At 41.3% G+C, this 15,986-nt stretch overlaps 1 protein-coding gene across 1 annotated transcript in view; it reads left to right on the forward strand.

The window, feature by feature from the left end:
• The window catches only part of LOC118853348 (solute carrier family 22 member 10-like), a 28,913-nt gene extending 23,368 nt beyond the window's left edge, over positions 1–5,545 (forward strand). The window contains exons 8-11 of the mRNA XM_036763367.1: positions 2,504–2,601; positions 3,143–3,147; positions 4,439–4,645; positions 5,479–5,545. Of these exons, the coding sequence (XP_036619262.1) occupies positions 2,504–2,601; positions 3,143–3,147; positions 4,439–4,645; positions 5,479–5,545 (377 nt within the window). The remainder of the gene's footprint in view (positions 1–2,503; positions 2,602–3,142; positions 3,148–4,438; positions 4,646–5,478) is intronic.
• Positions 5,546–15,986: the final 10,441 nt, after the last annotated feature.

Consider the following 15,986-nt stretch of genomic DNA (forward strand, 5'->3'; position numbering starts at 1 on the left):
CCAGCACTCCTCCTTCCCCAAGAACCCCCAACCCAGGCTGGACTTAGATCTTCAGCAGGCTCTTCACTCCTGCTCTGATCTGCCACTTAATTCCTCCCACCAGGTGGGCCTGGGGCTGGAAGCAACTGCAGCTGTAGTTGTGTAGCTGCCCCACGTCTGCTGCCCCTGGGGCGGTGGCTGAACCACAAACTCTATCCCGGTCCCTAGCAGCTTTTCCCACTAACCTACTCTGTTGTCTTAGGTGTTTGTGGGTTGAGAATTCTGGTAACTGCTGCAGCTCATTGATTCAGGGTGCTAGGGCATGCTCCACCTGACTCCTGGTCTGATTGGTCCAAGCTGCCCATGCTGGGCTCTGCTCTGCTCAACTCTGCTCCCCTCCGCTCTGAGCTCCGTGAGGGATAGACCTTACACAGAGATTATTCAGGCTGTCCTGGGCTCGAGCCTTGCTTCCCTCCATCACTTTGTGGTTTCTGCAGTTCTAGAATTGGTTCAGAGCCATTTTTTATAGGTTTTTGGAGGGACTTGGTGGGGAGCTCACGCTACTCCCTGCTTTCCAGCCGCCATCTTGGCTCCGCCCGCCTCTTCAGCACCCTTGTGATGTCTGTTTCTCAATTCTGCTTCTCATCAGTTCTATTCCTCTTCAGTTCCATCCTTTCTCATCTTTAAGGCTGAGTTGGATGCTTCCCTCCCGGGCCGGTCAGACCTCCCCCTTTACCTCTCACTTTGGGGCAAAGGGACACTAAAATGAATCTGGGACTTGGGCTTTGGATTATGCCAAGGGACAAAAGAGGGAAAGGCTGTACTTCTGGTTGTGTTCATTAAACCCTCAAATTTAGAGCACAAAGATCTTAGAGCATGGATGAATGGTCATTATGGATTTCTTGAGTGTTAGGATCCTAGAGGCAAAGTAGATGGAGATCTGCTCTCAAAACCCGGAAGTGTCTCCCATTTACACTGTATACCTCTTACATGCCTGGTTGTCTGCATGTTGCCTCCCTCATTAGAATGTGAGCTCCTTATGGGCAAGGACCTTGTTTTTGCCCTTCTGTGTATCCCCAGAATTTAGCTCAGTGCCTGACATGTACTAAGTGCTTAATGAATACTCATTGACTGCCTGAGTTCGTCTTATCTCATGCCTATGGTTTGTGCGACCCTGGGCAAGTCACTTAACTCCTCAGTATGGTAGGCAACTCATAGACTATAGATTGCAGAGAAAAGACCAATCTGAGTTGGTAGAGTGAATTTCTTTACCTGGGTTTTCCCTATACGTCTGTATAAGAATGAAATGATAGGTCTGGTCCCTATCCTCAGTGACAATGAAGACTAAATGTGTGAGACTCATAGATCTAGAGCGGAAGGAACCTCAGAAATCCCATTCTTTACAGATGAGGAAAGTGAGGCCCAGGGAACTGAAGCAACTTCCTCAAGGTCACACAAGTAGTGTACCTCAGAGGTGGAATTTGAACTCAGGTACTCTGGTACCAATGGCATTCAATGTCATGGTGACTTCCCAACTTTCTTATTTTAAAGAAGAGGAAATAAGTTCAGAAAGGAGAACCAACTTGCCTAGAGCTACACAGTTAATAAACGGCAGAACCAGGACTCAAACCCAGGCCAGGCCAGATGAGCAGGAAAATGGGAATGATAGATAGATAGACAGACAGACAAACAGACAGATAGATATATATAGAATCAAAGGATGAGTTGATAGCTAGATTAATGAATGGAGAGAGAGAGAGAGATGAATGTTAAAGAGGGGAATGATAGAGAGATATATTGATTGATTTATAGGTAGATAGATAGATCAATAGATGGATGAGTGGATAGCTACATGGATGGATAGCTAGAGAGATAGGTAGATAGACAGATGAATGGCTCCATGCATAAAAAGTAGAGACATAAAATGATTTATGGATAGGATGAACAAGTGAATTGAATAAATGATGAATAAATGGCTGCCATATATTTTGAATTCAGCTTTACAGACTTCATTAAAGGAAGGGATTACTGAATTCTTCTTTACCTTACACCCTTTGCACTTAGTATTTATCTATGCTAGATGAAACAAACAAATAACAATTCCCATTTGGAGAGCTCTTTAAGGTTTGCGAATTACATTTCTCATGTCATTTGTTCCTCACAACCACCCAGGTAGGCAGATGCCAAGATCCCCATTGTACAGATGAGGAAACTAGGTTGGGCAAGGTTAAATGACTTGCCCAGAGTCACCCAGCTAGTAAGTGTTAAGGCAGGATTTGAACTCAGATCTTCTTGAGTCTAAGCCTAGCACTTTATCCTTACCCCTCTTAACTGCCTCTAATAAGAAATACTATTAGGATAAAAGGGTGGATGGGTATGTAGATCAAGGGAATGATTAGAGGAATAAATTGAGAGATAATTACATGGATGAATATTTGAATTGATATGGTGAATATATGAATGAATAGCTCCAAGATGTGTTCAACTTTGATTTAATGAGGTTTTTTGTTCTTCTGCTTTACAGGAATTTTGCGTGTGGTTTTGGCAATACTAGGGATCAATTGTATTATGATCTGTACTTCCTCTCACAGTGTCTATTTTAATGAGCTCCTACCCACAGAAGTCAGATAAGATGGAGAATCTGGGGATAAAGGAACAGCTGTTACCATGTCTGGGGAAAGGAAGGATGAGGAGAGACCCAATAGTGTATACCCCCAGGAGACATGCCAGGGACATTGCCTGTACCTGGGGCTCTCTCTGACAATACCAGGCTCTCACCTTCAAAGTACAGAGATCCTGACACTGCCCCACACACCTAATATCAGCTCCTCTCAAACACAGATCATTCTCTCATATCTTCCTTTGACTCTGGACAAAAGTTTTCATCTCCCTTTGAATAACTTGGGGACTGGTGACCTCAAATCATCTAAAATGATTCTTAGACAAAAAAGGCAGAGGTCACCCCTGGACCCTCACAGGAATTCTTTCTAGCTCAGCAGGGGCCGCCATGGCTTCTGTCTCCTGTGGCCTTTGATGAACCAGAATCTCCTCCATGTCACAGGGAGGTCTCAGAGGAGGACTTGGAGTGAAGCACACGGAGCTGTTTCTCTAGAAGTAGGATTTTAGCCAACCTTAAGAATTAGCCAAACTAAAATAACAGCAGCTTCGGTTATACAAAGTTAATTAGCAGGATGGATGGGCAATGCCATCAAGCCTGTGGGCATCAGGAAGTACTGTCTGTCTCTTAACTACACCCTGGTTGGAACATGGACCTGAAATATGTGTGTGAAGACAAGCCAGAATCCTGGGATAATGGTAGCTAGCATTCATTCAGCACCTTTACCATTTCACAAAGGTTTAGTCATGTCATTCCAGTACCATGGTAGTGCAACAAAAAAAGTGCTGGACCTAGGGTCTGGAAAATATGAGGTCAAATCTAGCCTCAGATGCTGACCAGCTGTGTGACCGTGGGTAAATCACTTAACCCGTCTTTCCCTCAGGCTCGTCATCTGTAAAATGGGAATAATAAGAGCATGTACCACCCAGAGTTCTTAGGAACATCCAATGAGATAACATATGCAAAGGATCATGGGAACCTTAAAGCCTGGTCATTATTGTCATCATGGTGTGAAAGAAGAGATAATAAACAGGGAATGGCCAATAAGAAACCTGCCCTTACGCGCATGCACAGTACCCTCAGCCTGATGCACCCCACACATGTGAGTGTTGGAGTTACTCTGTGACTGCATCCAGATGGCTCACCATGGTTGCCTTCGAATTGTCATTGATCCAGTGGTCAGCGTGTAGGCCAAAGACTCCCCAAAGGGAATGCTTCTTTTCTGGAGAGCTTTTTCTAAATACTTGTGAACATGCCACTGGCTGTCCCCAAGAAAAGTAAGGGACATCATGAGCACACCTTGGATGCCCTTGATGAATCCAAGTGACCTCGACAAGATGACCTGCATCCTGGGGTCCTGAAAGAACCAGTCAAGATAGTGATGGCCAAGCTTAATCAGCGATTATTGAGGATCACAGATAACAGGAAAGGTGCCATGAGAGTAGAGGACAAATGTTTGAGTTTTGAGAATGAGAAGGGAACAGAGCCTACAAACACTAGGTCAATAAACTTAACTTGAATTCCAGGAAAATCTTCGAATGAACAATTAGAAACATGGTTTGTGGATATCTGGAAAGTGTAGCATTTATTATGAAGAGGCAGACTCTGCTAAGAGAGCGGAAGGGGATAATTAATAGGTGTTGAGTCTAGGACCTGTATAGAACCACAGAATCTGAGAGTGAGCTAGAACCTCAAAGGCCATCTAATCCAACTCATGAACGAAGGAAATGTCCCTACAGTGCCCTCCAAAAATGGCTGTCCAGCATGTTTGAAGACCCCCAAAGGGGAGAAACCTCTTGAAATGTTGAGTCTAGGACAATGAGATTTCCTTTGCCCTGACAGGAACACAGCCAATGGATTCATTTTAACAGTAGATCGGATCGGGGCAGTGCTGGCCCCACTAGTGAATACACTCAGACAAAACATTCCAGCCCTGCCTCAGATCATCTTTGCCATCACAGCAATCACTGCCAGCCTTGTGGTCTTCTTCTTCGTCCCTGAAACCCAGAACCAGCCAATGCCTGACACCATCCAAGAAATACAATATGGGTGAGTACTGTGAGGAATCTTTTTTTCTTTTTGCAGGGGGGAAGGCAGTGTAATTGAGGTTAAGTGACTTGCCCAAGGTCACACAGCTAGTAAGTGTGTCACGTGTCTGAGGCTAGATTTGAACTCAGGTCCTGCAGACTCCAGGGCCGGTGCTCTACTCACTGGACCACCTAACTGCCCTTACTGTGTGGAATCTTGGCAATGTCTCTTAACATGTCTCAGTTCCATTTGCCTCATCTGAGAAAAGAGGAAACTGGACTAGATGAATGAATGTATGCAAGCATGGATTTATTATGCACCTAATGTTGCTTAGTAAAGCTTTATGCAAAGCACTTTGGAAACAAATATATGAACAAACAGTCCTTCCTCCAGGGGAGCTTACATTTTACTGGGAGAAGAAAATATGACCGGATTATTGGCCCGGAAGAATGCTTTGGTCCAGAGAGTCACAGGGAGAGCAAATGGAACCACAGGCGAGTCTATTGACAAGGTCTTTCCAGAAACAATGGCAATACTGTTTTCAGTACCTTTCCAGAGCTAGACAGGGATTGAAGGGTGGGGGGAAGTGGGATTGCCACCAGGTGGCGCCTAAAGACGTGGAGTATTTGTACAAAAAGACGTTGATAGCCATCAAATAGCCAAAGAGATTCTCCTTTCCTCCTTCCAACTCAAATAAGTTTCCTCTCTTTCAATCAAATGAGGTAATATTTGTAAAAAACACTTAGCACAGTGCCTGACACACAGTGGGTGCTTCATCAATGCTTATCCCCTTTCCTTCCTTCCACTGTATGCACTCAAATTTGTTTCTTTTGTTTCCATTCATTCATGCGAAGACATTCAAGAGAAGAAGCAAGACGAAGAGAGGAGAGTGACCCTGCAGTGAAAATAAGCCAGTTTTAAGATTGCTCCAGGAATACTTTACATAGACCTGTGCACATTTACTTGAAGCTGCCCTGATTCCAAAGCTTAATTCTCATGATTCCCTTCATCACATCTCTGTTCCAGCCAACCTTGTCTTCCAGCCTCCTAATTATGTGCCTTTGTACAGGCTGTTCCCCCATGCCTTGGTTCTTTTACCAACTTGCCTTTCCCTCTGACAATCCTTAGGTACCAGCTCCACTGGAAAAAGTTTTTCATTCTCCTGGTTATTAGGGATCTTTTCTTCTTCAAATTGTCTGTTTTATTCATTCCTTTACATGTACACTGTCTGCTATTTGGCCTATAGAATGCAAACTCTTGGAAGGCAGGGCCTGTTTTTGTTTGTTTTCTCTCTGTGTTCTCAGCACTCAGAATGGTGCCCTGTATTCTTGGTCTTTAATAAATCTTTATTGAATAAAACTGCTCAAATTGAATTATTAAAAAGCAATATGAAGAGAAGTCAACAAAATCTGGCAGTTGGCATGAAACCAGGTGGAATTCACAATGTAAAACCTCAGGGTTTTGTTTGTTAATGTACAGAGCAATGAGACTTGCCTATAGCAGATTAACCTGGTAATAAAAGGAGAAAGCCACATTGCTTCCTCCAATTGATAAATCTAATTAATAAATTCATACAGAAGAATGTGAATATGCAGTTTTCTTTTTTGAATAATTTATTTTTCAATTTACATGTAAAGACAATTTTTTTACATACAATAAAAATTTTTAGTTCTCGATTCTCTCCTCTTTCTCCCTCCTACCCGAGGGAGTAAGGACTTTGATATCAGTTATGCAAGTGTGATCATGCAAAACACATTTCCATAATAGCAATGATGTGAAAGAAGACAGAGACCAAAGAAGAAAATAACAGAATCAAGTAAAGAAAGTGGAAAACAGCATGCTGTGATCTGCATGGAGATTCCCTCAGTTCTTTCTCTGGAGGTGGATAGCATTTTTCATTATAAGTCCTTTGGAATTGGCTTGGATGATTGTACAGCTGAGAATATACCTAAGTCATTCACAGTTGATCATGTACCAGATTGCTATTACTTTGTACAATGTTCTCCTGTTTCTTCTCACTTCACTTTGCATCGCTTTATATGTGTCTTCCAAGATTTTTTTCTGAAGCCACCCCTCTGGTCGTTTCTTATAGCATGACAGTTTTCCATCATAATCATATATCCCAACTTGCTCCGTAATTCTCCAATTGATGGACATCCCCTCAGTTTCCAATTCTTGGCCACCATAAAAAGCTACTGTAAATGTTTTTTTTTTGTACAAATAGGTCTTTCCCCCTTTTAATATCTTTGAGAGACACACTTAGTAGTGCTATTACTGGACCAAAGAATATGTATGTTTTTATAGTCTTTTGGGCATAGCTCCAGATAGCTCTCCAGAATGGTTGGATCAGTTCATAACTCCACTAATCACGTGCAATAGCATCCCAAATTTTCCATATGTTCACCATTTGTCGTTGTCCTTTTCTGTCACATTAGCCAATCTGATGTGTTAGGTGGTACCTCACAGTTGCTTTAATTTGAATTTCTCTAATCCAATAGTGATTTAGAGTATTTTTTCATATGACCAAAGCTTTGATTTCTTCATCTGGAAACTTCTTGTTCATGTCCTTAGACCACTTATCAGTTGGAGAATGATTTGTCTTCTTATAAATTTATTCAGTTCTCTATATATTTGAGAAATTAATCCTCTATCAGAGACATTTGCTATGAAAATTTCCCCAAATTTTCTGCTTTCCTTCTGATCGATGTTGCATTGGTTTTGTTTGTGTAAATCTATTTAAATTTCATATAATTAAAATCCATTTAACATCTTGCAATGCTATCGCTACTTTGGTCATAAATTATTTCTTTATCCATAGATCTGTTAGGTAACTTATTTCATGTTCTCTTAATTTGCTGATGGTTCCACCCTTTATGTCTAAATCATATACACAATTTGACCTTAGCTTGGTATAGGGTGTGAGATGCTGGTCTATACGTAGTTTCTGCAAAACTGCTTTCCAGCTTTCCCAGTTTTTGTCAAATAGTGAGTTCTTATCCCAAAAGGTAGGATCTTTGGGTTTATCAAACATTAGATTACTATGGCTATTACCTATTGTTTATTTTGTACCTAATCCTTAATTAGCTGTTTTCAAAGGGAAAAAATTTTAGCTATCAGAAACCTATTAACAGTGATGATGACAAAGATAACACCAATAATAAAAGCTAGGATTTCCATAAAACTTTAAGGTTCACAAAGTGCTGCTTTACAAATACTATTCCATTTATTCTTTTTTTTGAAGGGTCAATCAACGAAGCAGCAAACATTTATTAAGTACCTACTGTATGCTAGGCACGGTGCTAGGCTCTAGGGATACAGACATAAAGAGTAAAACAATCCCTATCACAATCTTGGAGACCATGTAACCAACCTGCTTCTAAACAGGAAACCTCTCCACCCTATGCTCGACAAGTAGCAATAATTGCAATGAGCAGGAGGCCTCTATCATGTAGGTAGCCCATTTCATTTTTGTATATATCTAATTAGTAAATCATTTCCCCCTTTCTGTCAAGCTTAAATTTACTTTCTGCAGCTTTTACCAATTGGTCTTTGTTCTTTTTTTTAAAGTCTGAAAAGCTCCATTTTTAATACAGAAGACCAAATCCTCCTAGGGAAATTGTAGTTCAGAAATGAGAATCACAATTTTTAGGTCCACAGCTTTGAGCAAGTTAATATCTTCCCATCATTATCATCATCATCACCAAGCATTTATTAACTACTTTCTATGTTCCAGGCATTGTTCTAAGCTCTGAAGATACAAAGAAAGGCCAAAGTACCACCCCTGCTCTTAAGGTGCTCACATTCTAAGGGGAGAGACAACATGCAAACAACTCTATGTCTGTATGTGTGTGTCTCTGTGTGTGTGTGTGTGTGTGTGTGTGTGTGTGTGTGTGCGCGCCCTTGACCCAATATTTATGAAATAGTAGGAATATAAATACAATTATATAGTATATAGTATATCAATTTTGCCCATCCATTACATATTCAATTTCTTCTGGACCAGTTTCCAAATAGCTTTTGTTATAGCCATAGAGTCATAGACCTAGAGCCATGGAAGGGACTTTAGGGTCCATAGGCTCTAACCTCCTCATTTTTTTTATTTAATATATTTAGTTTTCAGCGTTGATTTTCACAAGAGTTTGAATTACAAATTTTCTCCCCATTTCTATCCTCCCCCCCACTCCAAGATGGCGTATATTCTGGTTGCCCTGTTCCTCAGTCAGCCCTCTCTTCTGTCACCCCACTCCCATCCCATCCCCTTTTCCCTTCCTTTCTTGTAGGGCAAGATAAATTTTTATGCCCCATTGCCTGTGTATCTTATTTTCTATTTGCATGCAAAAACTTTTTTTTGTTGTTTTTGAACATCTGTTTTTAAAACTTTGAGTTCCAAATTCTCTCCCCTCTTCCCTTCCCACTCACCCTCCCTAAGAAGTCAAGCAATTCAACATAGGCCACATGCGTATCATTATGTATAACCCTTCCACAATACTCATGTTGTGAAAGACTGACTATATTTTGCTCCTTCCTAACCTATCCACCTTTATTGAATTTTCTCCCTTGACCTTGTCCCCTTTCCAAAGTGTTTGTTTTTGATTACCTCCACCCCCATCTGCCCTCCTTTCTATCATCCCCCCCCCCTTTTTAATCTTCTTCCTCCTTTTTTTCTGTGGGGTAAGATACCCAATTGAGTATGTATGGTATTCCCTCCTCAGGTCAAATCTGATGAGAACAAGATTCAGTCATTCCCCCTCACCTGCCTTCTCTTCTCTTCCTACAGAACTGCTTTTTCTTGCCACTTTTATGCGAGATAATTTACCCCATTCTATCTCTCTCTATCTCCCTCTCTCAATATATTGCTCTCTCATCCCTTAATTTGATTTTATTTCTTTTAGATATCATCCCTTCATCTTCAACTCACCCTGTGCCCTCTCTCTCTCTCTCTCTCTCTCTCTCTCTCTCTCTCTCTATATATATATATATATATATACATATATACATATATATACATACATACACACTCACATATACATATATATACTTATATTATATGTATATATATATATGCATATTCCCTTCAGCTACCCTAATACTGAGGTCTCATGAATCATACACATCATCTTTCCATGTAGGAATGTAAACAAAACAGTTCAACTTTACTAAGTCCCTTGCAATTTCTTTTTCTTGTTCTTTTTCTTGATTACCTTTTCATGGTTCTCTTGATTCTTGTGTTTGAAAATCAAATTTTCCATTCAGCTCTGGTCTTTTCACTGAGAAAGCTTGAAAGTCCTCTATTTTATTGAAAGTCCATATTTTCCTTGGAGCATGATACTCAGTTCTGCTGGGTAGGTGATTCTTGGTTTTAATCCTAGCTCCATTGACCTCTGGAATATCGTGTTCCAAGATCTCTTAATGTAGAAGCTGCTAGATCTTGGGTTATTTGATTGTGTCTCCACAATACTCAAATTGTTTCTTTCTGGCTGCTTGAAGTATTTTCTCCTTGATCTGGGAGCTCTGGAATTTGGCAACAATATTCCTAGGAGATTTCTTTTTGGGATCTATTTGAAGAGGCGATCTCTATTTTGCCCTGTGGCTCTAGAATATCAGGGCAGTTCTCCTTGATAATTTCTTGAAAGATGATATCTAGGCTCTTTTTTTGGTCATGGCTTTCAGGTAGTCCAATAATTTTAAAATTATCTCTCCTGGATCTATTTTCCAGGTCAGTGGTTTTTCTAATAAGATATTTGGCATTGTCTTCCACTTTTTCATTCCTTTGGTTCTGTTTTATAATATCTTGATTTCTCATCAAGTCACTAGCTTCCACTTGCTCCAATCTAATTTTTATGGTAGTATTTTCTTCAGTGGTTTTTTGGACCTCCTTTTCCATTTGGCTAATTCTGCCTTTCAAGGCATTCTTCTCCTCCTTGGCTTTTTGGAGCTCTTTTGCCATTTCAGTTAGTCTATTTTTTAAGGTGTTGCTTTCTTCAGTATATTTTTCAGTATTTTTTTGTTTCTCCTTTAGCAAGTCATTGACTTATTTTTCATGGTTTTCTCGCATCCTTCTCATTTCTCTTCCCCATTTTTCCTCTACTTTTCTAACTTGCTTTTCCAAATCCTTTTTGAGCTCTTCCATGGCCTGAGACCAGTTGATGTTTTTCTTGGAGGCTTTTGTTGCAGGCTCTTTGACTTTGTTGACTTCTTCTGGCTGTATGTTTTGGTCTTCCTTGTCACCAAAGAAAGATTCCAAAGTCTGAGACTGCATCTGGGTGCATTTTCGCTGCTTGGCCATGTTCCCAGCCATCTTACTTGACCCTTGAAAACCCAAAATGTCAGCGGGGTATGACTGCTTGTAGAGTAAAGAGTAGTATGTTCCAAGCTCAGGGGGATTCGCTGTTGATTTCAGAGCGATTACAGCCTGCCCTGCCACACCAGCTCTCCTCCTTCCCCAAGAACCCCCAACACAGACTGGACTTAGATCTTCAGCAGGTTCTGCACTCCTGCTCTGGTCTGCCACTTAATTCCTCCCACCAGGTGGGCCTGGGGCCAGAAGCAACTGCAGCTGTAGTTCTGTAGCTGCCCCACCTCCACTGCCAGTGGGGCGGTGGCTGAACCGCAAACTCCTTCCACTCCCTGCAGCTTTTCCCACTAACCTTCTCTGTTGTGTTTGGTGTTTGTGGGTTGAGAAGTCTGGTAACTGTTGCAGCTCACTGATTCAGGGCGCTAGGGTGCTAGGGCATGCTCTGCCTGGCTCCTGGTCTGGTCAGTCCATGCCTCCCACGCTGGGCTCTACTCCGCTCTGCTCCGTGTGCAAAAGACCTCACTCAGCAACCATCCAGGCTGTCCTGGTCTGGAGCCCTGCTTCCCTCTGCTATTTTGTGGGTTCTGCAGTTCTAGAATTGGTTCAGAGCCATTTTTTATAGGTTTTTGGAGGGACTTGATGGGGAACTCATGCTAGTCCCTGCTTTCCAGCCGCCATCTTGGCTCCAGGGTTTCTCCACTGTGTGACTCTTTACAAGTCACTTCACCTTCATCTGCCAGAAATGGTAATAATTTAACTTACCTGTGAAATAAGTATTACAGGCATTATGGTCCTTCTTTTACACATGAGGAGACTGAGACTCAGAGGGGTGGGGTGATAACGGCAATGTAGAAGACATTAATGTCTTCCTGGAACACGTGCCAAAAACATAGCAGAGAATTTCTCAGCATTCATCAAGACAAATGACCCCGACTCCCTTAAGGTAAGATCCATGGGACCGTGAATGGCGTCCAAATATGTGGCAAGAGCACAGTCTTGGACAGGCAAAGGAAGAAGATAAGTATGCAAATTTGTTCTCCTCATGAGTGTCCACTGAAGAGTTATTTCCCCTTAAGGGGCTTTTGCAAACCACAAGGAGAGATCTCCAGAGAGTTGGCTAACCCAGGATCCAAGGTCCTCTCTGATGGATTTTTCCCCACAAGATTGAGCCAGAGAACACAATTAGCTCAAAGAAAAAATACTGACTGGAATAGCATAGAAAGATTTAGTGTAGAATTTATTTTCCCTCCTTACCCCAATTAACTCTTAGTACATCCTCTTACAATCATATGCACCATCCATGGACAAAAAAACAAGTACAGAGATCAGGTAAGATGGACCCACAAGAGGGGACACACCTGCCTGGCAATTCACATCTCAGAGGCTGCAGGGCCCCTGGTTGTTTCTGAGATGTCTGTGAGTTGTCTCTGGGTAGGATGTGTCAGGGAGGGCTGTCACTCTGCTGGGCTCACCGGGCCTCCTCTCTGAAGGCTCCATTGCTGTGCTTGGTGGGTCATGGTCTCTGTAGCCTCCAGCTTCTGGTAGAACAGAAATCCTTGACTAGAGCTTCACTAGAAAACTAGAGACCAATGTCCCTAATAAATATGGATGCAAAAATCTTAAATAAATTACTACCAAGGAGATTACAAGAATATAGCACAAATAGTATACTCTATGACCATGTAAGAGTTCTGCTAGGAATGCAAGGCTGGTTTAGTATTAGGAAAGTATCATCGTAACTGACCATATCCATAACAAAACCAACAGAAATCATGAGTATCTCAATAGATGCAGAAAAAGCTTCTGACAAAACGCAATGCCCATTCCTGTTTTTTTAAAAAAATACTGGAAAACAGGAATAAATGGAATTTTCCTTAAAATGATTTGTAGCATCTATTTAAATCCATCAACAAACATTATCTTTAATAGGGATAAGGGAGAATCTTTCCCAACAAGATCCCAAGTAAGGAGGCCCACTATTACCACTATTATTCAATATTGTATTAGAAATGGTAGCTATAAGAATAAGAGAAGAACAAGAAATTGAATGAATAGAATAGGAATTGAGGACAAAAAACATTCACTCTTTGAAAATGATATGATGGTATACTTAAAGAATCCAAGAGAATCAATTAAAAAACTAGGCGATATAATTAATGACTTTAGCAAAGTTGCAAAATATAAAATAAACCTGCATAAATCATCGGCATTCCTATATACTGCCAATAAAGTTCAGCAGCAAGAAACAGAAAGAGAAATTCCATTTTATGTTAATGTAGACATCATAAAGTATTTAGGAGTCTACTTGCCAAGACAAAACCGGAACCATAGGAATACAAGAAAACACTTTTCATGCACATAGACCTGAACAATTAGAAAAATATTAATGGCTCATTGGTAGGCTGAGCCAATAAAATAAAAATGACAATTCTATCTCAATTAATTTAATTATTCAGTGCGATTCCAATCAAACTACAAAAAGTATTTTATGGAGCTAGAAAAAATAACGAAAGTCATCTGGAAAAACAGAAGGTCAAGAATATCAAGAGAATTCATGGAAAACAAATGTAAAGTAAGGTGGCCCAGCAGAATGAGATCTCAAACTACATTTTAAAGTGGTAATCCTCAAAATAATCTGGTCTTGGCTAAGAAATGGAGTGGAAGACCAAGGGAATGGATTAGGCACACAGGCACAGAAGTAAATGGCCATGGTAGCTTAGTGTCTAATAAACACAAAGATCTAAGCTTCTGTGACAAGACCTCACTATTTGACAGAAAGTGCTGGGAAAACCAGGAAACAGTTTGGCAGAAGCAAGGTATAGACATTTGTTTTAGTTAAAGGTCGAACTAGCAACATCTCACACTTTATATGAAGATAAAGTTAAAATGGCTACATGATTTAGACATAAAGGGTAATATCCTGCAAATGCCATAAGGTCCAGTGGATTCAAGTAGAGACTTGGCAAAAGCCTTGGTAAATATGGGATCTGCTTGAAACCATACAAGATCCTGCTCGATTGGGAGAGCTCACTTTGGCTGTCTAAAAACCTGCTCAGGGCACTGATCTGAGCCCAGAGGCTTCCTGCCACATGCACCTGCTCTCCAGTTAATCAGAGGGCACTAGCTTTTGAGATCTTAAGCCAACTCAAGGAAAGAAAAGTTCTTGGACCCAAAGGTACACACCTTCCTGATTCTTCTGGGCTGACAACAAGATTCTGCTTGGTTTCCTCAGTTAAATATAATAAAGATTAAGAGATATGGTGCAGAGGTTAACACTGAACTTCGAATTAAAGAGGGTTAAAAGATGACTATTTCTAACGCAGGGGAATGTGTTTTGTAAAATATTGACTTTTGATGACTCAGCATCTGCTTCCATACTTGCACAGATTAGCTCAAGGTCTTTAGGGACAAGAGGGAGGAAAACTAAGGCTAGCCAGATACTCTAGAGCTGAGCCAAGCCCTGAGTTCAAATGTGACACTTACTGTCTTTGCGAGTCACTGCACCACTGTCTGCCTGAAATGGTAACAATTTCACTCACCTGTGATGGAAGTACTACAGGTATCATTGTCCTTGTTTTGTTTTCCTTTCTGAGGGGGGAAGGCAGGGCAATTTGGGGTTAGGTGACCTGCCCAAGGTCACAGAGCTAGTAAGTGTGTCAAGTGTCTGAGGCTGGATTTGAACTCAGGTCCTCCTGACTCCAGTGCCGGTGCTCTACCACTGCACCACCTAGCTGCCCCTATTGTCCTTGCTTTACAGATGAAGAGACTGAGGCTCAGAGGGGTGAGGCGATAATGGCAATGGAGAAGACATTAATGTCTTCATGGAGCATGTGCCAAAATATAACAGAGAATTTCCCAGCATTCATCGAGACAAATGACCCTGACTCCCTTAAGGGGAACTCCGTGGTGCCATGAATGGTGCTCAAATAGGTGCCAAAAGTACCAAGGCTTGGAGGAGGAAAGGAAGAAGATAAACATACAGGCTTGGTCTCGTCATGAGTGCCCGCTGGAGAGGTAGTGCCTCTTGAAGAATTCTGCAAAGCACAGGGAGAGATCTTAGCCCAGGACCAAAGGTTCTCTCTGAGTATGCAGGCATGAATCTGTAGCTCCCAGGTGCCCAGAGATGGATTTTTCCCATCAGGATTGAGCCAGAGGACACAATTAGCTCCAAGAAAAAATACTCACTTGAACAGCATATCTAGATTTCATGTAGAACATTTTCTTGCTCCTACCCCCAATATAATCAGCGTACATCCTCTTGCAGTCATATGCACCATCCATGAACAAAAGAACAAGTACAGAGATCAGGCAAGAGGGACCCACAAGAGGGGCCACACCTGCCGGCAACTGACATCTCTGAAGCTGTGCCATCCCTGGATCCATTCTGAGATGTCTAGGAATTGTTCTCTCTGGGCAGCATGTGTCAGGGAGGGCTGTCACTCTGCTGGGCTCACTGGGCCTCCTCTCTGAAGACTGCATTGCTGTGCTTGCTGGGTGATGGTCTCTGTAGCCTCCAGCTTCTGTAGAGCGGAAATATTTGGCCAGAGCTTCACTAGAAAACTAAAGACCAATGTCCCTAATGAATATCATCCCAAAAATGTTAAATAAAATTGTAACAAGGAGAGCACAGCAATATATCACAAAGGTCATACACTATGACCAGGTGAGACTCATACCAGGAATGAAGAGCTGGTTCTATATTAGGAAAAGTATCAGTGAAAATAACCACATCCACACCAAAATGAACCGAAATCATGGGATTATCTCAAGAGATGAAGAAAAAGCTTCTGACAAAATGCAATACCCATTTCTATTTCTTAAAAAATGCTAGAAAAATAGGAAGGAATGGTGCTTTCCTTAAATGTATAGTACCACTTATATGTTTATTTCCCAAAGAGATCATAAAAATGGGAAAAGGACCTACATGTACAAAAATATTTATAGCAGCTCTTTTTGTAGTGGCCACAAATTGGAGATTTAGGGGATGGCTATCAATTGGTGAATGGCTGAAAAATGTGGCATATGAATGTAGTAGAATACTATTGTTACATGAGAAATGATGAGAAG

This window comes from Trichosurus vulpecula, chromosome 6, assembly GCF_011100635.1.
Source record: "Trichosurus vulpecula isolate mTriVul1 chromosome 6, mTriVul1.pri, whole genome shotgun sequence".
Lineage (NCBI taxonomy): Eukaryota > Metazoa > Chordata > Mammalia > Diprotodontia > Phalangeridae > Trichosurus > Trichosurus vulpecula.